This window comes from Cnephaeus nilssonii (assembly GCF_951640355.1).
Source record: "Cnephaeus nilssonii genome assembly, chromosome: 12".
Lineage (NCBI taxonomy): Eukaryota > Metazoa > Chordata > Mammalia > Chiroptera > Vespertilionidae > Cnephaeus > Cnephaeus nilssonii.
The window spans coordinates 42,605,959-42,631,369 of record NC_137083.1 but is presented as its reverse complement, the minus strand read 5'-3'; the positions used below and the strand labels follow the sequence as shown (position 1 = coordinate 42,631,369).

Sequence of the window (25,411 nt, the reverse complement as noted above, 5' to 3'; positions counted from 1 at the left end):
TCCATAAACTCTAATGGCCTTAAAACAAAAGGCAATGAAACAAATGGTGGGTCTAAATGTTTATTTTATATTTACTTTACCTTTTCTAAACATTTCTAGCTGAGCCCCCACGCATCCTTACATCTGCAAACACACTCTATCAGGTCATCGCAAACAGGCCCGCTCTACTAGACTGTGCCTTCTTTGGGTCTCCTATGCCTATCATTGAGTGGTAAGTATTGGCCCTATTTCTTTTTAATGTTTCCATTTGCCAGTGCCTTCAAATTTCTCAATATGTTGGGTTTTAGTCAGAGAACATATAGAGGAAAGGCAGTGCAGAATCCATATATTATTAATTATTAAATGTATGCACACATATTTATTAACTACTTGCTCTGTGCTAAATGCTTTCACGTGTATAATCTATTTAACAGCACGCATTGTCAACCACAGAGATATATGTAAATGTTTTTTATAAAATTTAAGGTTGTTGCATTTTACGGTGCCATAGACATTACCTGGGACTTCATGCATGGTGGCTAAGAAGCCTTGGTTGGGGGACATTCCTTGAAAATCAAATATCATTTGGGGTGGGGAAGAGAATTCATAAACTCAAAATCAGAATTTATTATTGCTAGTGTTTACCTTTATTACCTCCACCACCTGAATTTCCTGACTTGGATCCAGCCAAGCTCTCCAGTGTCCCTTCACTCCCCAATTTAGTCCTTCTTCTTCCCTATAACACTCCTGATACAAGTTCTGCTCATCTCCTAGCTCGCTTACTGTAGCACAAGCTGGAAGAAACAGGGCTAGCATAAGCAACAGCTCAGAAAGAATGAGTGAAAGAAAATGGGAACGTTCATTTATTGGCCAGCTATGAGATGCCAGACATTGTGTTGGGCTCCTCCTGCTGATGTGAAATGAAAGCCAGGTGTAGGATTAAAGGATAATCTCACCATGTCCCCACTTCTACCACAGAGGCATGGATGCTTGTGCAGATGATTTCCTAGTGAAGGGGGCAGGTTAACACTTAGTCCTGGTTGATTTAGCCTTTTCATCCACCCTTACTTCTCCTATCTGACACGAGCCAGGAAGCTGAAGGTACATATACATGCTTTATCCTTTTTCGTCCCTGAATATTTTTCTAGTCATACTTTTAAAAGTACAAACTTTATAGCCTTGAAATCAAAATCTCTTTAGAATGAAGTTACAATACTTCACAATAGGGGGGAAATGTCAAAAAGAGCAGTGTTCATTGGGCCTATTTTATCACTTATTTATAGATAGAGTGTATAATAATGTGTTTAAAAAAATTATAATTCTATCATTTTGAAAATTACAATTTAAGTATTTTGTATTGTCACCCTAATTCTTCAAGCACCACTGATCATTGAATTCTCCAGTTTTACATCCTATCTTTACATTGGTCCCGCTGGTGTGCAAGAATGCAATATGCTGTGCAGATTTCAAACATCTCTGAACTTGAATCTATAATGCGTATCATGATGTGTTGACTTTGAACGTGGCATTTTATGTCTGACTTCAAATTATGATGTGTTTTACTTCTCCTTGTGATTATTTCCATGAAGGTTCAAAGGAACTAAAGGTAGTGCTCTTCGTGAAGACCCTTATGTTTTACATGAAAATGGAACTTTGGAAATTCCTGTGGCCCAAAAGGACAGCACAGGAACATATACATGTGTTGCAAGGAATAAGTTAGGAATGGCAAAAAATGAAGTTCACTTAGAAATCAAAGGTAAGGCAGAGGTGGCAATTTTTTTTCAAGAATTATGTGACTTTGAGCAAATTCTCCAGCTTGGGCAATAGACAACAATAACTTTAAATTTCAGATCCAACGAGGATCGTTAAACAGCCTGAATATGCAGTTGTGCAAAGAGGCAGCACAGTGTCCTTTGAATGCAAAGTGAAACACGATCATACCTTGATCCCTACTGTCACCTGGCTGAAGGACAACGGTGAGCTGCCCAGTGATGGAAGGTATTTGAAGATGATCACTTTCCTTTCTCTTGCTTCTCTCTTTAAGCTGCTATTGACTAAAGGTTTATTGTATAATGACTTAACCACGATGTTTTAAAAGTTTCTGAAGTCTGCTTTGTCCAGAATAGATACACATGTTCTCCCTGCTGTAAAATGTCTGTACCCAATCAAGTTATTGAAGTAAGACCCTGAGAATGTTTGTCTGTCATTGTGTGTTGGTCTCCTGTGTAATTCAGGAGGAGAAAAACCTTCCAGGCTTTGGACAATGTCCATTGTTTTCTGCCTTGTACAGTGAAGTCTCAACAGATGTTCTCATTATCACCCTACAAATAAGCAGAAGTATGATCTCTTGAATCACCAGAGCAGGCGTCCTCAAACTAACGGCCCGCGGGCCACATGCGGGTGTTTTTGCCGTTTTATTTTTTTTACTTCAAAATAAGATATGTGCAGTGTGCATAGGAATTTGTTCATAGTTTTTTTTTAAACTATAGTCCGGCCCTCCAACGGTCTGAGGGAGGGACAGTGAACTGGCCCCCTGTTTTAAAAGTTTGAGGCCCCCTGCACCAGAGTGTGCCTGAAACCTTGTATTTTGTTGTTGTTGTTGTTGTTGTTGTTGTTGTTGTTAATTCTCACCCAAGGATATTTTTTTCCATTGATTTTTAGGGAGAGTGGAAAGGGGAAGGGAGACAGAGAGAGAAACATCCATGTGAGAGAGACACATTGATTGGTTGCCTCCCGCATGTGCCCCTTCCCAGGGCTGAGGATCGAGCCTACAACCCAGGTATGTGCACTTGCCTGGAATGGAACCCAGGACCCTTCAGTCCAGGGCCGACAATCTAACCACTGAGCCAAACTGGCTAGGGCAGAATCCTTGTATTTTAAAGCAGCGGTCGCCAACCGGTGGTCCGAGGACCACTGGTGGTCTGTGAGATGCGAAAGGTTGGCAACTGCTGTTTTAAAGGACACTCGTGTTTATTTGGATAGGGAGTTTTCTTTTGAGTTTCCTTAAAGCCAATAAAAAGAGAGAGAAAAAGAAAACATTTAAAAGAGCCTAAGCATATTGCAACCCTTTAGATTAGAATGGAAAACAAACGTGGTACCTATTTTCCACGTAAGGCCCTCAATTTGACTAAGTGTGGAGCTGAAGGTATGAATTTTAGCTATCAGAGTGCAGCGACAAGCATCACCCCCTGTTGGAAGGAATGCTGGGTGCTGGTGGAAATAGTTTCTAGGGTTTGCTTACAAGGTGCCGATATGGTTAATAGCACCTAGAACAACTATGTGGCCTTCTCCTCTATATGCCCAGAGTTTCCATCTAGTTCTGTGCTCCAACAGGTCAGTTTTATTTGTGGAATCTGAGTGATAAAGATGAGAAGGAAACATGAAGTAATGACCTTCAGTTTAAGTTGGCTAAAGCTTTAACTTGGAAATTCCCTGCGAAGACAGTTGATTTATACAACCTTGCATGAATCCTGCCATGCCCATTGTGACCCAGTTGATTGGAGTGCCATCCCATACACCGAAAGGTGGCAGGTTCAATTCCAGGTCAGGGCACATGCCTAGGTTGTGGTTCGATCCCCAGTCAGGGCATGTGGGAGGGAACCAATCGATGTTTCTCTCACATTGATATTTCTCTCTCTCTCTCCTTTCCTCTCCCTCTCAAATCAATAAACATATCCTTGGGTGAGAATTTTTTTTTAATCTGCATGAATCCTATTTACATGGATTTTTTACCTCCTGAGTAATTTTTCATGCCCACAAGAACCTCCAGAAAACTCTTCGTGGTGATTGCTGATCTAAATCTTCCTGTTTCTAGTGATAAAGCTGGTCCTATTTTTTGCATTTACTCTCTCCTACGAGAGTTTATGCATGTAGTAAAAGTGACATAAAATTTCTGCAGTAAATTCTCGATTATTTTAAAATATACAATTTGTGCCCTGGCTGGGTGGCTCAGTTGGTTGAAGCTTCATTCCATACACCAAAAGTTTGCAGGTTCATTCCCAGTCAGGTCACATACGTAGGTTGAGGGTTTTATCCCCAGACAGGCATGTATGAGAGGCAACCGATCTCTCTCTCTCTCTTTCTTTCCTCCTCCTCCTCCTCCTCTTCCTCCTCCTCCTCCTCCTCCTCCTTCTCTTCCTCTCTAAAATCAATAGAAACATATCCTTGGATGAGAATAAAAGTAATAATAAATAAAATATACAATTTGCTGGAAATTGAGCTGGATGAGTAGTGTTGAAAGGTTTCTTAGTAGCAGAAGCCGTAGGAAACCCTCTAGTAGGGTAACTGGAGCTGCCCCACCTCACCTCTGGGTGTCCCTGGTCTCTAAGGAGCTCCTAAAACTCCAGGGACGTGGTTGAGCGCCATCAGACCATATGCCTCGATAGCCCTCATAACCCACGGTTACAACCCATTCTAGTTGTTTTCCAACTGTAATCATTATCAAAGTGATACATATTGTATAAGATTTTAACTTTAAATGTGCTGCAAATTTTCATCATCCTTCTCTTTTACCAAATTCACAATTTTGTGCCAGTAAAACAATCATCAAATGTGGTTAGATGTCCATTTCAGTTGCTCAGAATGAGTTTTATTCACAGGTTCACTATTGACAAGGACCATTTGGTGGTAGCTGATGTAAGTGATAATGATGGTGGGACCTACACGTGTGTGGCCAACACGACTCTGGACAACGTTTCTGCCAGTGCTGTGCTTAGCGTTGTCGGTAAGAACTGAACACTCACAGCGTAACTGTTTCAGGTAGAAAGGAAAGATTGTCTGCAGTAACTGTTTACTTGTTAGAGCTTTACAATTTTATTGGTGAGTTAAATACTCGTTTTTCCTCTTTGAAAGATACCCAAGAGGCTATAATTTCAGTGTAACTATACTCTGTAGCAGCACTGGAATAAAATGGTGGCTATGCATATGAGTGATATTTGCATAAGAAAATTGGGGAACATAATTAACTTTTATTTAAAATGGAAGGGTTTTTCCCCCCTAAATTGGTAACGCATGTTTATCAATGCTATGGCTCACAATGAAACATAAGGCTTTGTTTATAATCTTAATCATGTTCAATCTTCGTCTTCTTGTGCTATCGTATATCTTTCCATTACTAATTGTGATTAAAATCCTTTATATTAATGTCCTTTCTAGCTCCTACTCCAACTCCAGCACCCATTTACGGTAAACTAATGAGTCTTCTTTCTCTATTTTCTGTCAAACAATTTCACATTTGCAGAAAAATTAATTTTCTCTATCACATCTTTGTGTTTCTTTAAGGAAAGGGCTGTCACCTGTTCTGTTGTGTTGCTCCATTAGTGCTGTGCCTCATTTCTTCATTATAACTCTGGAACTTTTCACTGAATATATTGCCACTCTCTTCTAAACATTTCATGTGTCATTTTAAAGTCATTTCATTTTATAAATGTCCCTCTTTGATATAATTTCCCTGTAAAAAAGCATAGTGTTTGCTCAAAAGCTGTCATCCACATTTTACAGAATGAAAAAGCTATTTTAAATATCATTCCACAGAAATCAGGCTTTTATATAAGTCTATTAGTAGCTTTTTTTGGAGAAGTAAATATTTTGGGATTCCATTTTCAAGAAATTGATGTAGGAAAGCCATGAATGTTTAGGGCAACATTTGACCTTCGTGTCTGAGAAAACGAACTCACTGTGTGTTAACAAAAGACAAACCACTAAAGAAAGGCCAAGGAAAAGGGCAGCTTACAGTTGTGTGATTTTTCTGAGTTTGGAAAATAAATCAGAAATTATTTCCAGAAATACTTTTGATTAAGGAACCCTCATCTTTATTTAACATATAAATACATAAACTAATTTTGTGGCATAAACTCAGCCAGATTTATGCTATAGAAGATCTCTCCTTTGTAGGCATTTATTGCTTCTTTACTGATAGGAAATAAGTGCCCTTATTTTCGTATGGTCTCTGCTCCTCCAAGAGCCAAAGTTACCCCAGGAGCAAGGTCAGGAGAAGTCCCAGGGAGGAACATGAACTCTCTGGATCTCAGAAGCGCCATTAGAAGAGGCGGACACGCTTCTGGGATTCCTTCATTCTAAAAGGTGTCTGTACCCGTGTGTCCTCTGAGCGTACACACGCCTTCCCATGTGCCTGTTGTGCGGAATATCTGCATAAGGTGTGCATGCTGAGAGCTACCTATTCAGCACCAATTTTAGAATGCCCTTAAAAACATAAACATTCTTCAGGAGCCCCCCAGATCCACAATTTAGCTTAGCATGTTTCAGGGAGAACATTTGAGTCTTCTTTGAACTGTACATGTACTTGCCTGTATTTGTTTTTCAGCATTTACTATTCTGTTTCTCATTTATTAGAAATTACGTTTCTATATCATTTTTTCTGTCTTTGCTCATTCGTGTTCATGAGAAGACACACACTGAGAGTGCTGGTGAACCACCCACACCCACTTCACTGGTTTTGGTTCCAAGTAATTTAGTTTCATTTGAAAAAGAAGCAAGCAGGACTCATTGATGGGTTGTCTTGGGTGTGCTGTGTGTTCCCAGCAACCTCAGCTGTTTCCATTTCATTTCAGTTGCATGCTCATTGACCATTCAGTATGCTGTGCCTTTAATACATCCCCTCTCTGAATAGTATCACAAGTAAAGGACAACCTCATAAGGATGGATGGCTAATTATGATGTATGTTTGGTCTACAGATGTCCCAAATCCTCCCTTTGATTTAGAATTGACAGATCAACTCGACAAAAGTGTTCAGCTGTCATGGACCCCAGGCGATGACAACAACAGCCCTATTACAAGTATGTGGTGCCATTCGCTTCATCACTGATGCACATAATGACCATTTTTTAATCACTTCATCATATGCAATTGAAATTCCTTACAGAGTTATCTGATGGCATTCTGTGCTTCATTACTAATAGAACAAAAACATTTATTTATGTCTTTCTTCTCTTCAGAGCTAGAGTTATTTCTGGTTTAGCTTCTGATACGAGACACTAATTGATTGCTGAAGATGTTAATTAAGTAAACACACTATCATTTTGTGTTTAAATTTTTACCACTGTAAGAAGATGCGTTGTAAGTTATTCATTTTGCCCATTAATGTGGGAGTAAAGGGTAAGAGGGCCAGGTGCTATAATGCCTAGCCTATATATTGGGAAATTGAGTCTTAGAGAATATAGTGGCTTTTCAAACCCACACATCAGGTCTGTTAACTTCCAGACCCAGGTGTCTTTCTTCTAATTATCCTTTACTGCAACGTGGTGGCACCATCAGTGCTGTCAACTCCTCACCTTGACGGCATAAGTCTAGGGAATAAAATCAGGTGAGGGACCATACCAGAAAGGTACTTGAAGAGCTTAATAAAATTAGCCTATAGGTAAGTTTAGAAATTTTAAAACCATAAAGATACTTGAGTGTAGACACATGCAAGACACATGCCTATAATATATTATTATCTTCAGGTATATACTGCAGGAAGACTAATGAACTGAGGCTTCCACTTAACTCAATGCATTAGCTGCTTAGGTTGCTTGGAGACTCTTTTTACCTAGGATACAATGATAGTATTAGATTTCAAGGCATTGCTACTCACCCCTTCATTCACCCCTTCATTCAACAGATATTTATTGAGTGCCTGTTATTTATCAAGCATTGTTCTAAAATAAAACAATGAAAATTATCTGCCCATATGGCACTTTATTTTAGTTTGAGGACACAAATAACATAAAATTAATAATATTGTTATTATAAATAACTAGTGGCCCGGTGCATGAAATTCATGCACATTAAAAGGGAATTAATTAGAGGAAATATTTTAATATTGCTATTTGCCCTTTCTCTATAATAGAAGTGTCAGAGATGAAAGAAAATTAGTAAAATGTATATGAAAACCTTCCTCCTGTCAGAGTCTGGGGTGCAGCACAGGACCCAGAGTCAGGTCCCTGCCCACCCACATGTGCCTCAAAATCGCGTGAGACCCAGACCCAGCCGGCCCCCCCTGCCATTGGGCTAGATCCAGACCCGGCCAGTCCCACCCTTGTCAAGCCCCACCAGGCAGGGGGCATAGCCTCAGGTCCCCTGGCCCAGCGCCAGGACGGGGGGCATGGCCTGAGGTCCCCAAGCCCAGACTGGGGCGGGGGGGCGTGCCTTGAGGTCCTCCGTCAAGCCCCGCCAGGTGGGGGACACGGCCTGAGATCCTCTGTCAAGCCCCGCTGGGTGGGGGGCATGGCCTGAGGTCCCCCGTTAAGCCCCGCCAGGCGGAGGGAAACAGCCTCAGGTCCCCCAGCCCAGCACTGGGAGGGGGCGCAGCCTCAGGTCCCCTGTCTAGCCCCACCTGGTGGGGGGCGTGGCCTGAGGTCCCCCAGCCTGGCGCTGGGGCAGGGGGAACAGCCTGAGGTCCCCTAGCCCAGCACCAGGACGGGAAGCGCTCCTTGAGGTCCCCCATCAAGCCCCGTTGGGTGGGGGGTGCGGCCTGAGATCCCCTGTCAAGCCCTGCTGGATGGGGGGGCACGGCCTGAGGTCCCCTGTCAAGCCCAATGGGGGCGGGGGAGGGCGTAGCCTCAGGTCCCTGCTGATTGCTCGTTAAGGCTCCTTATGAGAACTTGGCCTCAGCTGTGGGTGCAGCCATCTTTGTGACAGAGTGATGGTCAATTAGCATATTCCTTCTTTATTAGATAGGATGTTATTATATATTTGTACACATGTATATGGGTAACACACACACACACACACACACACACACACACATCTCAGGGCTCCCTTCAAGAGAGAACCTGCTGCAAGGAGTGTTAACAGCAGGCTCTGTCAGCTGCACCTTCCCCAAAGACCTGCTGCAGTGTTCTGTCTTCCTGAGCTACTCCATTCTCTTCCTGAGCTATTCCATTGACTGAGCACAGAGAGGGTCCTAGAGCTCAGCCGCACCCAGCACAGAACTTGACTCTGAGGTCCTCGTTGACGTGGCTCAGGCTATAACTGCAGTCTGAGGCTTTTCCTACACACTGCTCCTTCCTTCCCCCTCTCCTATCACGGACATCAGACCTTCATCATAGTCTGAAGATCTTCACTGCCTACGCCTGCTCTTTCTCCTTTTTATCTTCCATAGTCATTTCCCCCCAGAGTCTCTAGCACTTCTAATTCTGTCTCAGCATCTTCTTTTTAAAGGACTCAAACACATATATAGCTATACGCCTGATTGTGGCACGTGTATATATGTTGTGCGTTTGTGGTACATACAGAAAAAACAAAGCATGAGAAGGAGGTTAAGGAGTACAGGGGTCAGGGCTATAATTATGAATAGGGTGGTCAGGAAAGGCCACATTAAGAAGGTAACATTTGAATATGTCAATAAAGACAGGAGAAGGGAGAAAGTGAACACACTATGCAGTTTCTGGGGGGAAATCTTTCCCAACAGAGCAAGAAAAAGAGCAAAGCCTAAAACAGGGGCGTGTCTGCTAGGAGGCCAGTGCCGCTGGACTGAAATGCACAAGAGGAGGTAAAGTAGGGAGAGAAGGTTGAAGAGGTAGAGGTGGCAAATGGAGGGAGGTAGGGTGTGAACTTGCAGGCCTTGTAGGCCAGTATAAGGGTTTGGGAAGTTATTGGAGGGGTTTAAGTAGAGGAGTGATTCATGGATCACTGTGGTTATTCCATTGAAAACAGTCTCTTGGGTCTCAAACTGCATTGAAGTACCCTGTGGAACCTCAGCCAACTCATAGGCTCACAGGGGTGCTTCAGGGCATTTTTAAGCTTTTTATTTGTAAATTTTGATATTTGAAAAACAGTGACATCTATCAGGCACCACATGAAAAATTAGCTTGAGGCAGTTTATGGTTTTAATATGATATTGCTACATCATATTATAATGATATCATATCTCTGCTAAGCCTTTGCTGTGATAAAAGGCAAGGACCACATGAAAATCACTGAGGAACAGGAAATGAGTAAGGTGGTATCCAGTCTGTTTACAAGGTTTCAGAAGTTATGTGGTATCCAGTGGTAAGACATGAATAGTTATTAAGTTATATGAACCTAACTACTTACATGGAAATGTTATTTCTTTTGTCCTAAGGGAGCCATCAAAAAAATTACTGGAACACTAAATACACCATGAACTGAGAAAGTTTAAGTTCTTGTGAGTTAGTAGGTTATGCAATAATTCAGGCAAGAAATTATGGAGGCTTGAAATTGGCTGAGAGAGATGGAGGTGCTAAAAAAAATGGTCATATTTGCATGTATTTTAAAGTAGGGCCAACGGGACTATTGAGAGTATGAAAGAGTAAGGGGGCTAAGAAAGACATCAAGGTTTTGACCTGAGTTGTCACTGTGAGTTTGGAGAGGGAAGTGGAGATCAGTCTTGGCCATATCCAATCTGAGATGCTGTCATAGACAAACAAGTGGAGTTGTTGGGCAGGCAATTGACTACTCAAGTCTGCATTTCACGGGCTGCAGACTTAAATGTGAAAGTGATCAGTTTATGAGACTGGAGATCACCTCCAAATTGGTGTGGATTGAAAGGACAGAGCGCTGCAACACATGATGTTTCTAATTCATCTTTGTATCTATAATTCATATTATTGCACATGGCAAAGAGCAGGCAATTGATGAGTACCTAGTTTTACAAGGGTAAAACATGTACATACCACACAATTTTGGTAGATGCAAGAGGGTATGCGCTGAAAAGTGAGTCTTCCTCCCACCCCTGGTTCCCAGTTCCTCCAGTGACACCAATGGTACGTATGTATCTTCTGAGAGGTAATACATGTACATTCAAGCATATTTTGAATGTGTATGTGTCAGAGTAAATCTTTTTACTTTTACACAAGTGTACTACTCAGTACACAGTGTTCTATATACTACTTGGTTTGACTTAAAATATACTTTAGAAATTATTCCATTTTAGTACAGATCAAGCAGCTCCATTCATTTTTTTATAGCAGCAGAGTATTCCATTGTGAGGATGCACCATAATTTATTTAATGAGTGTCCTATTGATGAACATTTAGGTTGTTTGCAATTAGGTTCTTTCAACCGCAAACCGTGCTGCAATGTGGGTTCTTTAGCATGTGTATTTGATCATATGCATGAGCGCATTTATTCTAAATAAATTGCTAGAATCACAATTTCTCAAGCAAAGGGTATCTGAGTTAAATATTTTAGATGTTCTAAATTGCCCTCTATAGAAGTTGTATCAGTTTACACTTCCCACAGAGTATGAGAATACTTGTTTCCCTGAGTCATAGTCAGCGTCAACGAAGTATGTTCAACTTTAGATTATTGCCAGTCTGTTTAGTGGGAAATAGTTTCTCACTGTATTTAATTTAACTTCTATAATGAAAAATATTGACCATCTTTTCATATATTTAAACTTTCCTAGGGCCATCTGCGGATCCCTTCTAAAGAGTTTTCAGTAACTAAACTCAGCACGCTAGAGAAATATTATTGGGTATTCTTAAGTATTGAAGAGGATGTTAGAACTCTGAAATCAAAATATCTTAATGAAATATTTCTTGAAAGTGAAATAATTCATGTTTGACTACTCATGTTAAAATGTTATTCATTATTCTAGTAACCTACCCTTGAGTGACTGAATTCACTGTCTTGCATTTGTTGTGTGTGTGTGTTGTGGCCAGAATTCGTCATTGAATATGAAGATGCAATGCACGAGGCGGGGCTGTGGCACCACCAAACGGAAGTTCCGGGGACGCAGACCACAGCCCAGCTGAAGCTGTCTCCATACGTGAACTACTCCTTCCGAGTGATGGCAGAGAACAGCCTGGGGAGGAGCTTGCCCAGCGAGGCATCTGAACAGTATTTGACCAAAGCTGCAGGTAAAGCAGGACTTTTGTGGTATGAAATAAAGTAGAAAAGTTTTCCACTGTTTGAAAAAGACCAAAGCTTACATGTGTGTGGCTGCTTAACTTCTAGAACCAGATAAAAATCCCATGACTGTGGAAGGACTAGGATCAGAGCCCGATAATTTGGTGATTACGTGGCAGGTGAGCTATGTATAAAACCTTCAACTTTCCTCTGTGTACTTTAGATTGAAAAAAACTGATTTTAAAATAATATCTGTTTTAAAATCCCATTTTACCCATTTTGGAGGAAAATATATGTTATATATCTTTTCTTAAAAGACAGTATTGTGTAGTAGTTAAAATTGTGTAGTAGTTAAAATCTTGATGAATGCGTAAAAATTCCAGCTTTGCCACTTACTATGTGACTTTAAGCCAGTTGTTTAACATCTCCATTATGTATTTGTATGACTGGAAGAATAATAGAACCAACTTCATTCAATGCTTACAGCAGTGCCTAGCACATACTTGTGCTCAATAAATGCGAGCTAGTAGTATCATCATTATATAGAACCATCTAGAAGACATGTACCAAGTTATTCCTAATAGTCAACTTCTCTTCTTTCTTTTCTTTATTTTTTTTCTTTTTTTGCTTATCTGTATTTTCTGGACTTGGAAAATTGACATATAATTTAAAAACTTATTTTAGATAGCTCTGTTCATGCATGCTTATATACAAAAATGTGTTTGTGCATACTTATATATGTATACTGTATATGTACATGTAGAAACAGGATAGATGCAGTTTACAAGTTTCAGCCTCCAAGTGACAGACAATGATGTACTGTCACACAAACAGGAAGATATAGAGGAACCTACATAACTGAATGTTTTAAGACACCCACCCTTGACTGTGGAGCCAGAGTTTGAGAGGCTTATGTGATATATAAGATAGAAATGAACAATCTTTGAAATGTGGGCCCTAGACAAGCTTTGAATGTCATCAAAAATGAAAAAAAGATAAAAGGTCCCTGAGAATATGTTAGCAGCTTATATTTTAGTGTTTTAGCACTCACTTTAAGTCTGGGAATTGGTTTTGTTGTTTCTGTAAAAGGTTGTGCAGTCGGCCTGTTTTATAAGCTCTGATTATTTGGCTTTTCTTGTAGCCCTTGAATGGTTTCGAATCTAATGGGCCAGGCCTTCAGTACAAAGTGAGCTGGCGCCAGAAAGATGGTGATGATGAATGGACATCTGTGGTTGTGGCAAATGTATCCAAGTATATTGTCTCGGGCACACCAACCTTTGTTCCATACCTGATCAAAGTCCAGGCTCTGAATGATGTGGGGTTTGCTCCAGAGCCAGCTGTAGTTATGGGACATTCTGGAGAAGACCGTAAGTGGCTGACACTGTTTTGTTTATACTTTTTCTCAGCAAAACAGACTTACCAAAGTGCAAGCCAAGTCTATTTCCAGACGTGTTTAGAATGGGAGGAAGAGAGGCAGCAGTGATTTTGTTCAACGTTTCTGAATTTAAACAGCCTACTATGTAGAAAATAGGTTCAGAATGTTAAAAGTTATTACTTTTTAAAAGATGTTATTCTTTTGAGGGGGAGGGGGTTAATCCTCACTGGAGGATAATTTTTTCATTGATTTTAGAGAGAGTAGAAAGAGGGGGAGGGGAAAGAGGGAGATAGGAGATGTGAGAGAGTCATATCAATTGGTTGTCTCCAGCATGCGCCTCAACTGGGAATTGAACCCACAACCCTAGGATTCACAGGCAGATGATACTAACCATTGAGCCACCCCAGCCAGGGCAAGATATATTATTCTTTCAAAGTCTAATCTCAGTCCTTGATCATTTATAGAATAGGTCTGGAGCATTGCTTCAATAAAGCCAAAATTATTAGACAGTGACATTTTTTGCATGAAATTCAAAATAACATTGGTACTTCTATCCTCCCTCCCTCTTTCCCTAGTCCCCATGGTGGCTCCTGGGAATGTGCATGTGACCGTGGTGAACAGTACCTTAGCTGAGGTGCACTGGGACCCAGTGCCTCTGAAAAGTGTCCGAGGACACCTGCAAGGCTATCGGGTAAGTGAAGGGAGACCTTTCCTCTTCTTTCCTTAGGAAGAGCCCATCAGTGAAGGCCAGATGCACTTTTCTTGGTTAGAGAAGTTGTTCTTGAGAGTTCATCTGGTTTATCGCCTCGGGCAGGCCACATCTAAACAACCCCAGCTAACACTGAATCAAAATTCCACTGTATCCAAAAGTGAGGGGGGAAAATGTTTTCTCCATTTTTCCCACAGATAACCTAAGATTTTGCCAACTAATCAATTAACATATGCAAAAAATGTGGAAAGCTGATGTTTGAAAAATTAGATATAACAAAATGCACCTAGCTTAAAAACTATACCGACCACATGCGTTGAATATACAAATTATCCTGAAAATAATGTAGACATTAAAAAAAATAATTCATATTATACTTTAAGATCATAAAGTACCAACTGGGTCATTCTTATGAATATCAACCATCTTTGTTCTTGGGAAGCACAGAAAGACTGGTTTATAGAGGGGTGTTTTTTTAATTGATAGTCAACTGTTTTTATATTCAACCATAAAAAAAAGAATCCCTCCTTTGATTTGTCAACCCTGACCCCTAGAGGTCACTTTTTGCACTGCATCATGTTCAATTTTATATTTTTCTCTAACATTGTTCAATTCTGGATATGTTGGCTTTTCTTTAAAAAATGTCTTTAAACTGCTAAGAAGAATTTAAAAGGACTTGATAAACAACAATTCTAGATTTTTAACCAAAGTTAATCAACACTTTGTTAATCAAACACAATATAATACAAAAAATAAGTGCGAGAGCCCCAGACTTGGAGTCACTCCTGATTGCCCCGTGCCCTGTACAAGTCACTTGGTAACCCAAAGGCTCATCTGTACTATAGGAATAATAATAATAAACGCTTCACTGTGGGTGTTAGGACTAAACTAAATGACATATTGTACATGAAGTTCTATTAACTCTGGAAAAAGTATCTAAATATTGGCCAGTAATTTTTACTTTTAGAATATTTTACATGTCAGACACTGAAATCCTTCTATTGGCTTTTAGAGAAAACTGGATTGGTGTTGTGCTATTTCTTTTATTTCACTTGTATTCCTCCAACAAAATAGGATAGCCCAGCTTCATCAGATATTCTTAATTTGACTTTCCTCAATATCTGTGGGCTTCTGACTCTCTTGCCTCAGAATCAGTATTTTTCAGCTTTGCCAGTAATCCTCCAAAATTCACCAAGGGAATTTTCTGGGGGAAAGCCCATAAAACTTTAATCTTATTTGCCTCCTTACACATCCCTGACTTTTGTTCTTGCTGCTTCAGATTTACTACTGGACGGACCAGAATTCATCAAAAAGAAACAGACGCCACATTGAGAAAAAGATCCTCACTTTCCAGGGCAGCAAGACCCACGGCATGCTGCCGGGGCTGGAGCCCTTCAGCCACTACACACTGAACGTCCGCGTGGTCAATGGGAAAGGGGAGGGCCCGGCCAGCCCCGACAGAGTATTTCATACACCAGAAGGAGGTATGAGGTGGGCGTGTCTCTGAGACCCTAGCATCGTGTGGCACATGCTGAGAGGCTTTGTGTGACAGAAGGGCCCCCAAATAAAGTATATTCTGGAAGCCGAATGTGATTTCCCATAGATGAACACAGCACGCTCAAGCTGGCTCATTTTCAATACTGGTTGAGGCCCTTATGTGGACTGAGGGGATGAAGGCTTCACATCACAGAATGCTGCCCTAAAATCTCCTCTCCCTTGACTTAAAATTTTGTCCACCCTTAGTCACACTGTCAAATATGATGTTTATTTGGGTCATTAAGAAGCAAGTTCTATAGCTTCTATAAGCCTCCGTTACCTAATCTGAAGTGTGGGAACTAAATGTGATACCCTAGGAAAACCATCTAGAAAAGAAAATAATTCACAAGTTACAGTTCATTTCTTTCTCAGGGCACCTGCATAGTTTATGCTGCACATGAGCTGAGTTAGAGGTTGGAAGTCTTGATAAAATGGGTTGGGAAGAGAAGGAAAAAGTCATTGCAAGTATAGCCCACTGCAAGAGGAAGAGGAAGAGAGGCCCACATGTGCGTTATGTGGGAGTGGGGGAAGGAGGAGTTTGGACATAGGAGCCTCGTGGATGAGGGAGAGAGGCCATAAGTGAGAAAGACAGGGATAGGAAAAGGTACTGAAAATCAGCCTGACCTCATTTGAATTTTGCCTCAAGCCAGTATTAAAAATGAGCCAGGTAACGTCCATGGATTCATTAGTTCTTTTAGGTAAAAGCAGTTCACAAATTCTGTCCTGGCTCCTGGTTGAGGGGCTCATGATGTCAGCGGCTTCCCAACAGCCTCTGAAGTCATCCTGTGTCCCGGCTCCCATCTCATCATGACTGCTGGTCCTCCGTTATAGAGGTTAAGGGCTCCCTCCACTCAAGGCTTTCCCTAGAGAGACCCCACATTGGTCCTGGATGGTTCAGGGGAAGGTGTCATACAAGAGAGGACCAGGGGAGGGAAGGATAAAGAAGAGAGGAAGTAGCATGCTCAAAGACACAAATGTGTGAAACAGCATGGCTCCTTCGGGGAACTGCAATTTGTGTGGCCGGGAATGGTGGGAAAAGAGGGGAAGGCCAGCTAGGGAGGACCCATATCATAGATGGTCTTACATGCTGTGATATTAAGCCGGAGGCTCTTCACCTGAGGACTGTAGTCTCTCATAGGGAATCAATAAGCACCAGTATCATGGAAAAAGGTGTATTTTTTTTCTAGGGAATATTTATGGCTGTCATCAGATTCTCAAAGGGGTCTGTGATCTTCCAGAGTTAGGAACCACTTATTGGTTTGGGGGAAGCTTAGAACTATGAGCCAGGCGTGTTGTAGACACAGCAAAGGCCACGGAGGCCCTGAAATGGGGTGGTGGCAGAGAGCAGAGGAGGGAACGAGGTGGAATTCACAGGATTTAGTGTCCCAGGAGATGGTGGGAATGAGACACAGCGGGTAATTCAGGATGACTCCCTGGTTTCTGGCTAGAGTGACAGGCAGAACAGTGGTGCCCTCAGTGGGTTTAGGGAATGTGGTAGGTCGGGTAGAGGAGGTGATGATCATGAGAGAGGGCTGCCACCATCCATCATCCTCTTGAAGGAGCCATAAAAGAAGCCTGGGCATGTCTCCTCTGGTCATGTGCCAACCTCTGCCTCAGAGAACCTGACACCTGCAGGCCTGCCCCAGAGCCAGGGTTTGCCAGCATTGGGGCTTCTGTCCGTCACCACGAGATGCTGGGCGTCTGTCAGCTTTCCGGATGAGAACTGCTCTGCGCCCGGGCAGGCTGGCTCATGCCAAGAGCCCAGCAGGCAGGTTGTTTGGAAACACCTGGTTTGTTGGGGAAAACAGCCCTTAATAGCCCAGCACACAGCTGCTTCTGCTCAGAGGCCAAGTCAGAATGGTTTCACTTAGTCACTAGCTTGCTTTTATTTTCATTTTATTTTATTTTTTAGTTCCAGTAGACTTTTATTATACAACTGCTAAAGTAAGTTCTTTTTTTTATTGTTGCCAGTGTTACAGATGTCCCACATTTTCCCTTCTTTGCCCACTTCCACCCAGCCCCCACTCCACCCCAGGCCTTTCCCGTTCTGTTATCTGTGTCCATGGGCTATGCATATATGTATACCTATATGTTCTTCAGTTAAGCTCTTCCTGTCACCCCCACCCCTCTTCCCTCCGAAATCTGTCCATCTGTTCTATGCTTCTGTGTCTCTGGACCTATTTTGTTTGTCAGTTTATTTTGTTCATTAGATTCCACACGTAAGTGAGATCATGTGATATTTGTCTTTCTCTGACTGGCTTATTAACTTAGAAAGTACTCCTTTTTATTTTATTTGTTATTGGGGAGAGAGAGAGAGAGAGAGAGAGAGAGAGAGAGAGAGAGAGAGAGAGAGAGAGAGAGAGAGACACTTATTGCTTTGTTGTTCCACTTATGCATTCATTGGTGGCTTCTTGTATGTGCCCTGACCAGGTGTCAAACCCACAACCTTGGCGTATCAGGACAACACTCTAACCAACTGAGTTAGCCGTCCAGGGCCACTAGTTTGCTTTTATTAAAACATCATTCATTAAACAAATAAGTGTAACTAGTTTGCTTTTATTAAAACATCATTCATTAAACAAATAAGTATAGTATCTTTTAAAATTTTTATTAAATTTATTGTTTTTTAAAATTTTTTTTATTTCAGTCCATATAAAGGCAAAATCTATGTATTTTGAGAGAATGGTTTTAATGAATCTAAATGGAAATGTCAAGAAAAAAAGAGGAAGAGAATGGATAAATGAGTACCTGTCACAGTTTTCTATCAATGTATTTTCAGCTGAATCAGGACCAAGAATGTGTTATAAAAAACAAAAACCTTGATGAATTGTGTGAACGTGGTGAAATATGTCATTTTAATACATTTTGAAACATTGAAAAACCTTTATGTTGACTGTGTTCTCTTTATAAGTTCCCAGTGCCCCGTCCTCCTTGAAGATTGTTAACCCAACACTAGACTCTCTCACTTTGGAATGGGATCCACCAAGCCACCCGAATGGCATTTTGACTGAGTACACCTTAAAATACCAGCCAAGTAAGTTATTAGGAGAAGGGAAAATGGAAAATATCATTAAAAAGGATTTAAAAAAAACCTGTTATCTTAAAATACCAACTGGTTATTCTTTATAGCTGTGGAATATGTACATATACCTTCAAGATTTATTCAAAAAGGACCTTCGTATTTTTTAAAGAAAAATTACATATATGGTATTGAAAATTAAGTATTCTGTAGATTAATACAGGCCTTTGAGCATGGGGTTTAGGTAGGTGCTATCATTATACATTATCTGTAGCTAGAAAATAGTAACCCTCGTTCATTTGGCACAAGACCTCTGAACATGAGGTTTGGGATTATTTAACAATACATGACTCCACCTGCAAAAACCCTGAGATGAGAAATGCTATCGTGATTCAACTATAAAATTCCCTTAGCTTAGAAGCCAGTAGAGACTATATGTCCCCTCTTATGCCATATTATAGGAACTGTAAAAGGTTATCAGTTATGCTGGGCAAAAAAATCAGTGTAATCCAAACTTGACATTTTTGGTGGACACATCTATATATATAAAAAGCCGTGGCCCTAACGCCGTAACGACCCAAGACTGGCGAGGGTGGGCAGGGCTGCGAGCACGGCGAGGCCGTGTGGGTGGGCAGGGCCGCGCGATTTCCCGCGCTGGGCTTCTAGTTTATTTATAATAGTATTGCTATAACAATTAATGGGAAATGCTCTTTTTTCTTCTTGACAGTTAACAGCACCCATGAATTAGGCCCACTGGTAGATTTGAAAATTCCTGCCAACAAGACACGTTGGACTTTAAAAAATTTAAATTTCAGCACTCGGTATAAGTTTTATTTCTATGCACAAACATCAGCAGGATCAGGAAGTCAAATAACAGAGGAAGCAGTAACAACAGTGGATGAAGGTAAGATGGGTATGTATAAAATCCATAAAACTTTAAGTATTGTGAAACAAAGCTCCTTAACTTCAATGTATGCTTTCTCTTTTCTTCTGACCATGGAGTGTTCATCCCACCCAATAAATATAAACACTTATTTGTAATTTCTCATTCAGATATATAAAATCAATTATTTAATTCTTATTAGAATAATTACTTGATATTTGTTTTCCAAGTCCAAGTGAAAAAATTAAACTTATATTAATATATTGAGGTGAGAGTGGGAAATTACAATATTTTGCCACACTTGAATTTGAAGTTCAAGGCACTGTTTTTTCCTTTTTACAACTTTACGTATATGCATACACATATACATACACATATATGTAATACAAATTCTAGTATATATGCACACACAGACATGCATACATATACTTACATAAATATAAGTAATTCAAGTTCTGGCTGGTTCACCAGAATGTGATTTACTAGTCCACATATTGATTTAGGTTTTCTAGCAATGAAATTAAATAGAGTGTTTATTTTGTGTTTGAGCATGGGACTTTGCACCTTGATAGGCCATCTGGCACAGAGAAAGCAAAATAGCTCCATTAAAGTTTCTAGAAAAGGAATTAATACTTTCTTTCATATTTTTTAAAATTATTTTGAAAACCTTTAGATTCAATAAAAATATTGTAAAAGATTTCCTCTTTTTGCATGTCTCTAAATTGTAGAATTGTTTAAGGATTATTGATTTGATTATCTTCCATAGCATATGAAATTGACAGTGCTACTCCAAAATTGGTTTGAGATATCCTAAGCCTTCTTATATAATAGGCAAGCATGAATAATGTACCTTAAATGTGGATTTGAATACTACGTAAGTTTGGGGACACAAACATGTCTTTGTCCCCTGAACCTGATATGGTACACTTCATTCTTCTTGCATGCTTTAGCATTGTAATAAGTGTTTTTATATAGCTTTACATGCTCATGGGTGTGTTACATTTAACTATATAGTGTCCTATTTCTGTTTCCCTTCATTAAAGCTGGTATTCTTCCACCTGATGTAGGTGCAGGCAAAGGTAAAATAATTCATCTGCATGACTTTATACATGTGTGAAATTTGCAATGTTAAACATGGGGAAGTGCAGCATGGGTTAAAAGAGAAAATAAAATAAGCTTTGAAAAAAACAAAAGAAAGAGAAGATCTTGGCAGATCTTGGCTTTATCATTAATATTTAGTCTTTATACAAATAGAAAGCCACACATTACATTTTTCTACGACTTTTCTCAAGACTTATCCCTGGTGCAAATCCTAATCTTAGCTTTTAATGATATGATTGTGGCTGGATCAGACAGGACCAAAACTGTGGATTTGTCACAGGTCCTCTCTATGGTCACACCACATATTAAAGAAATATTAGTCGTGTGATGAAAATAGACTGTGAGAAATCAGATCAACAGAGTTTTCCATTCTGATTTAGCGAGACCCCTCATAGACACAGAGTACTGTACACTTTGCTGCATTACACTACACTGTCCATTTGAAATTTTGGCTTAGCAGTCGATACCCTCTATTTATCCTGGGACTAGAAGTCTGGCCACCAGGATCCCCAAGGAGCAAGTCTTTCCGTCCACCTGCATGTTCTACTCAGTTGTGTTACTCCATCCTGTCGTCACAGAACTGCTCAAGTCTCCTCCACCTGGGTAATAGCCAGTCATCACAATGGATGACTTTGTTCTCCTTTATCGTGCACAGCTCTCTGGGTGAGAAGGATTGGTTGGGAGAATGGTGCTTGAATACATTGTAGTATGTCTTCCACATGAGGCAGTCCCAAAGACCCCCAGTCTTTCACCCTTGGCTGTGTTTGGTCTGTTAGCCTCGGACATGTTTTCTTGGGGAGAAACCCTGGGCCAGGGGTTTTCTTGGGCTTTGACAGACTGAGTGAATACAAATAGGAATGAAAAAAAGACAAAGAGAAATAAGTACTTTGTCCCAAATTATTCAAATCTTGTGAGCTTAGGTCTGATACACATCTTCTATTTTTTTAAAAATCTGCTTATAGTCAGAGTCTTGGTAAATTATAAAATGTAGATTAGATAGATTTTAGAGTGATTGAATAAGAACCGTAGCCATTTTTGCTAATCTTAATATGTTATCTATGTGTTTTTAGACTTGAACAAAGTTGTAAAAGTTCAAAATTTCCATAATATTGTAAAAAGATGTAAACCTCTCTTTTATATGTATTCTTCTTCCCTGGGACAATTAGATAGCAATTAAAATCCTTGATTGTTTTACAATCATTTGCTGCCAGGTCCCCTCATAACCTCTCATTGAAGCAGTCCAGAGAAAACCTGGCCTCGCTCCCTGTACAAAGGATGCCTGGAGTCAAGAGCCGAGTAATTGTGTTGCAACGAGGCTGCCTGTGAAGTGAATCTGAGTTTTCCATGGACTTGTCATGTTAGAATGGGACATGCAATCCACTGGGGAAAAAGCATCACCTGCTTTTTTTTTTTTCCAAGAGTCTTTTTTTAAAAAATATTTTATTGATTTTTTACAGAGATGAAGGGAGAGGGATAGAGAGTTAGAAACATTGATGAGAGAGAAACATTGATCAGCTGCCTCCTGCACACCCCCTACTGGGGATGTGCCCGCAACCAAGGTACATGCCCTTGACTGGAATCGAACCTGGGGCCCTTCAGTCCGCAGGCTGACGCTCTATCCACTGAGCCAAACCAGCTAGGGCATCACCTGCTTATTTTAATGAATTAAAACTAACTAAAATAAATCTATATTAAAATAGTTTAGGTTTTATTATTTAATGTTACTCAATTGAATTGCGAATTGCTTATGACTATAGAGATAAGTAAAAATGGAGTGTCAGAAGGTGTTGAAATCTGATGGATCTCAGATAAGAAGAGAAATGGAATTTAAAGTTTAAGAGAAAGCTAAATCTATCCTCACTTTCTATAGTGTTTCTTTTAATAGTGCACGAGTAATTAAATATTGCTTGCATAAAATTATGACATTTTACTGATAAGAATTTAAGCTGATCAAAAAGAAATTGTTATCCTGGATTTTCCTCCCTTAAAAAGATTTCTTTATTTCAATCTAAGAATAAATTTTATCTTCTCTGTTTTTCTTCTCCAGGTGGGGTTTAGATACTCCCTGAGAGAGGAGAATAAAAGTGTTCCACAGCCCTCTCAAAATTTTAATACTTTTATATATCTTTTATATTTTAATTTAAAGCAGCATGAAAGAGAATAAAGAAGAGATAAATCACTGAGGAAAAACATGTGTGATAGACACAGCTATAGCAGCACCAGCCTTTAATGATTTTAACTAACTTCTGGTGGAAGAGGGGGAAAGAGATGCATCAAAGTTTAATTTTTTAGCTTTCTGGAAGATTTTAAGCCATGTTAATGAAACCCAAGCTTACACATACATAATTACAAAAAGGATTGCTTATGCCACGCAGAAGCCAGGATAATTGATTTACCTGTATTATGCCTACCTTCCTTTTCCTTACCACTCTCCTTAATTTGATCGTGGAAATACTCCTGAGATCTTTAGGAGTCACTTATTTTGATCCGTGCCCTTGTTTTGTTTCCAGTATCTCTGTAATAATGGTAGTTGTTGGATGCATTTGTTCAATTTCTGTGTCCTTTTAAATACAGGGTGTCCCCCCAAAAATGTATACACACTAACAGCTGATGATAGCTCAATGGACATTTCTTTCTTTTTAGATTTAACCCATTGGAATTCATAATGGCAGCCAAAGTGTGTATACATTTTTGGGGACACGTTGTAGTTTTGTGTCTGGAACTCTAGGAAATAGACCTGTGAAGGCATCTGTAAAAATGAACCGAAGCAGATGATGGATTTGAGTTAAGGTCTCAGGATTGCTGATGGATGATAGCTTTTACTTTCTCACCCTTGGGACCAGTCTTCAGAACTTGTTTGCAAAGTGACTAGTTAGGGCACAGGAATAGGAAGAAACGAATTGGCAAGTCAGCAACGGAACCTGGTTCTTCACCTCATTAGCAGCTGACAATTAATTAAGAGGAGGACACTGAGGAGCCGGTGACATCCTCTCTGTGGTCAGACTATCACTATATAATTACATCAGAGTTGGTCCCACTGCTACCAATTAGGTCAAGACACAGGAAAACCTAAAGAACCAGTAAATTAAAATCAAGTTTAAGTTTACAGTTTTATTTCACCTGAAAAACAACAACAACAAAAGACTATATAGAGGGTTCAATCAAGTTCAACGTCTAATGTCTTCCTGGCAAGTAAAATGCAATAGCCTTTTATAAGACACTGTGTGTCTAGATGGTAAAACACAGCCAGTTAAAATCAACATACGAAAAAGAGTAAACATAGATGCTAAACTAGTTATTTGAACAAAATTGTATATGAACATAGAGGAGTGAAGCATTTATTTTGCCAAACAAGATCAGGAAAACTTCACAAAGAAAGTAATAACAAATTTGGCCTTGAGACAAATACAGGATTTTGGCAGATGAGTCATTGGGGTAGGGGGGTGTATAAATTATTGGTAAGGTAGTAAGCAAAGGCATGGGTTTGAAAGCCTATAGGACATTTGGGTTATACCCAAAAGTCCAGTTTGGCCAAAATGTAGAGTGCCTGGGAAAGAACCTGAGATGTGACTGAAGAGGTAGGTAAGGACACATGATTAATGGCCATGCTTGCCTGGCTAAGGAATTTGTGTTTACCTGTCACCAGAGGTCTGTCATCTCCACATTTTAAACAGAAATGTCGGATCAGATATGTAGTTTAGAAGCTAAAATGTAGAAAGACACAGTAGGAAGAGAGACTAGAGTGGACTCCTGAGAAAGCCCAGCTGAGAGATGACACTAGCACATCCCAGGAGACATTGTCCAACACATAGGTGCTCAGTGAGTGTTTGTTCAATAAGAAGGTGGATGAGTGGGGAGTCAAAGCCAGGAGAGTTAGAATTCTCTGACAAAAAGTAGCCAAACAGCACAACCTCAGAAAATGGCATTATCTTCTCTGGGTGTCTTTAAGAATAAGTGAAATGTTCTTCTGTTAGAAATATTTCACTATGGTTCTGCCTTCAACGTTTTCCATAATTACAACAGATTAAGTTCCTCAGTTCCATGATCCCAAATTTTTTTAAAGAAAATTAAAGTTTTGCCTGAGTTCTTTGCCACTGATGTTTTACACGCATGTTCATATTTACAGTCTCTGTTTATTGATCATATTCCTATCGTTATCTATTTCTTCAGGTGCAAAATCAATTAGGACTCCACGTAATTCAGTAATCAATGTTTCTCTCTCTGCTGTTTCCCACCCTTAGCATGAAGGGGCACACAATGTGATGGTGAAGTGTATCTCAGAGGTCAAGTGCATTATTTAATGTCTTAATATACTTCTCTTTTAGATCCTGAGAAGTGCAGTTTCATCACATTTTAGATTTGTAAGAGGTCTTTAGCTTCTAAATTACGTAACATCATTTGGAATTTAATTTTAGAGTCTGAGTAACCCTTCTGATTTCCTAACCTAGGATGTTTTCTCTGGGATAATAAACTGGTCTTATCAGTTTTAACTACCCAAGTTAATATATCTGTAAATATGTTATTTTAAGTGTAGGCACTTGGAGTAAAGCTGACATAATTGTCAGCTTCAGATGCCCAAATAACATCTTTTAATAACTATAGGAGCCGTCTTTACTCAGTAGCAAGTAACTTCTGTAATTTGGTGTTTTAAGATGCTATTTTTCAGAACAGGATATGTAATGAGCACTTAGAAGGTAAGATTGTCTTTCTGCAGCTTTTCTTCCAGCGTACCTACCCCTCCAACTTCCTCCAAGCAGGTGTTCCTCACCTGGGTCCCGGAACTCCCAGAGGCAGTGTCTTAGAGAAGTTTCTGACTCAAATGATGTCAAAAGCCACTGTTATGAGGAGCATCCTTTCTCACCCCAACACAAATTCTTTAAAGGCCCACACTGACATGATAAACAGAACTGAAAGTAGCCACCTAGTACTGGGTTTTACCTTGCAGTCTGTGACCTCTGCCCCCAGCATCATTCAGCAATCCCACACCCCCTCATATA

The 25,411-nt window shown here is 40.0% G+C and overlaps 1 protein-coding gene across 32 annotated transcripts in view; it reads left to right on the top strand.

Moving 5' to 3' along the window:
* The window catches only part of NRCAM (neuronal cell adhesion molecule), a gene marked incomplete at both ends in the record, with an annotated part of 70,109 nt that overhangs the window by 32,810 nt on the left and 11,888 nt on the right, over positions 1 to 25,411 (top strand). For 8 of the 32 annotated variants that reach the window (XM_079786722.1, XM_079786710.1, XM_079786724.1 and 5 more), the window contains 14 exons: positions 100 to 211; positions 1,569 to 1,735; positions 1,830 to 1,977; positions 4,578 to 4,702; positions 5,134 to 5,163; positions 6,673 to 6,774; positions 11,605 to 11,802; positions 11,900 to 11,970; positions 12,933 to 13,158; positions 13,742 to 13,857; positions 15,155 to 15,359; positions 18,323 to 18,445; positions 19,158 to 19,334; positions 20,357 to 20,392. In XM_079786722.1, the coding sequence (XP_079642848.1) occupies positions 100 to 211; positions 1,569 to 1,735; positions 1,830 to 1,977; positions 4,578 to 4,702; positions 5,134 to 5,163; positions 6,673 to 6,774; positions 11,605 to 11,802; positions 11,900 to 11,970; positions 12,933 to 13,158; positions 13,742 to 13,857; positions 15,155 to 15,359; positions 18,323 to 18,445; positions 19,158 to 19,334; positions 20,357 to 20,392 (1,836 nt within the window). Of the gene's footprint in view, positions 1 to 99; positions 212 to 1,568; positions 1,736 to 1,829; positions 1,978 to 4,577; positions 4,703 to 5,133; positions 5,164 to 6,672; positions 6,775 to 11,604; positions 11,803 to 11,899; positions 11,971 to 12,932; positions 13,159 to 13,741; positions 13,858 to 15,154; positions 15,360 to 18,322; positions 18,446 to 19,157; positions 19,344 to 20,356; positions 20,393 to 25,411 lie in introns of all 32 variants that reach the window. The other 24 variants (XM_079786711.1, XM_079786696.1, XM_079786721.1 and 21 more) reach the window with 7 other exon arrangements.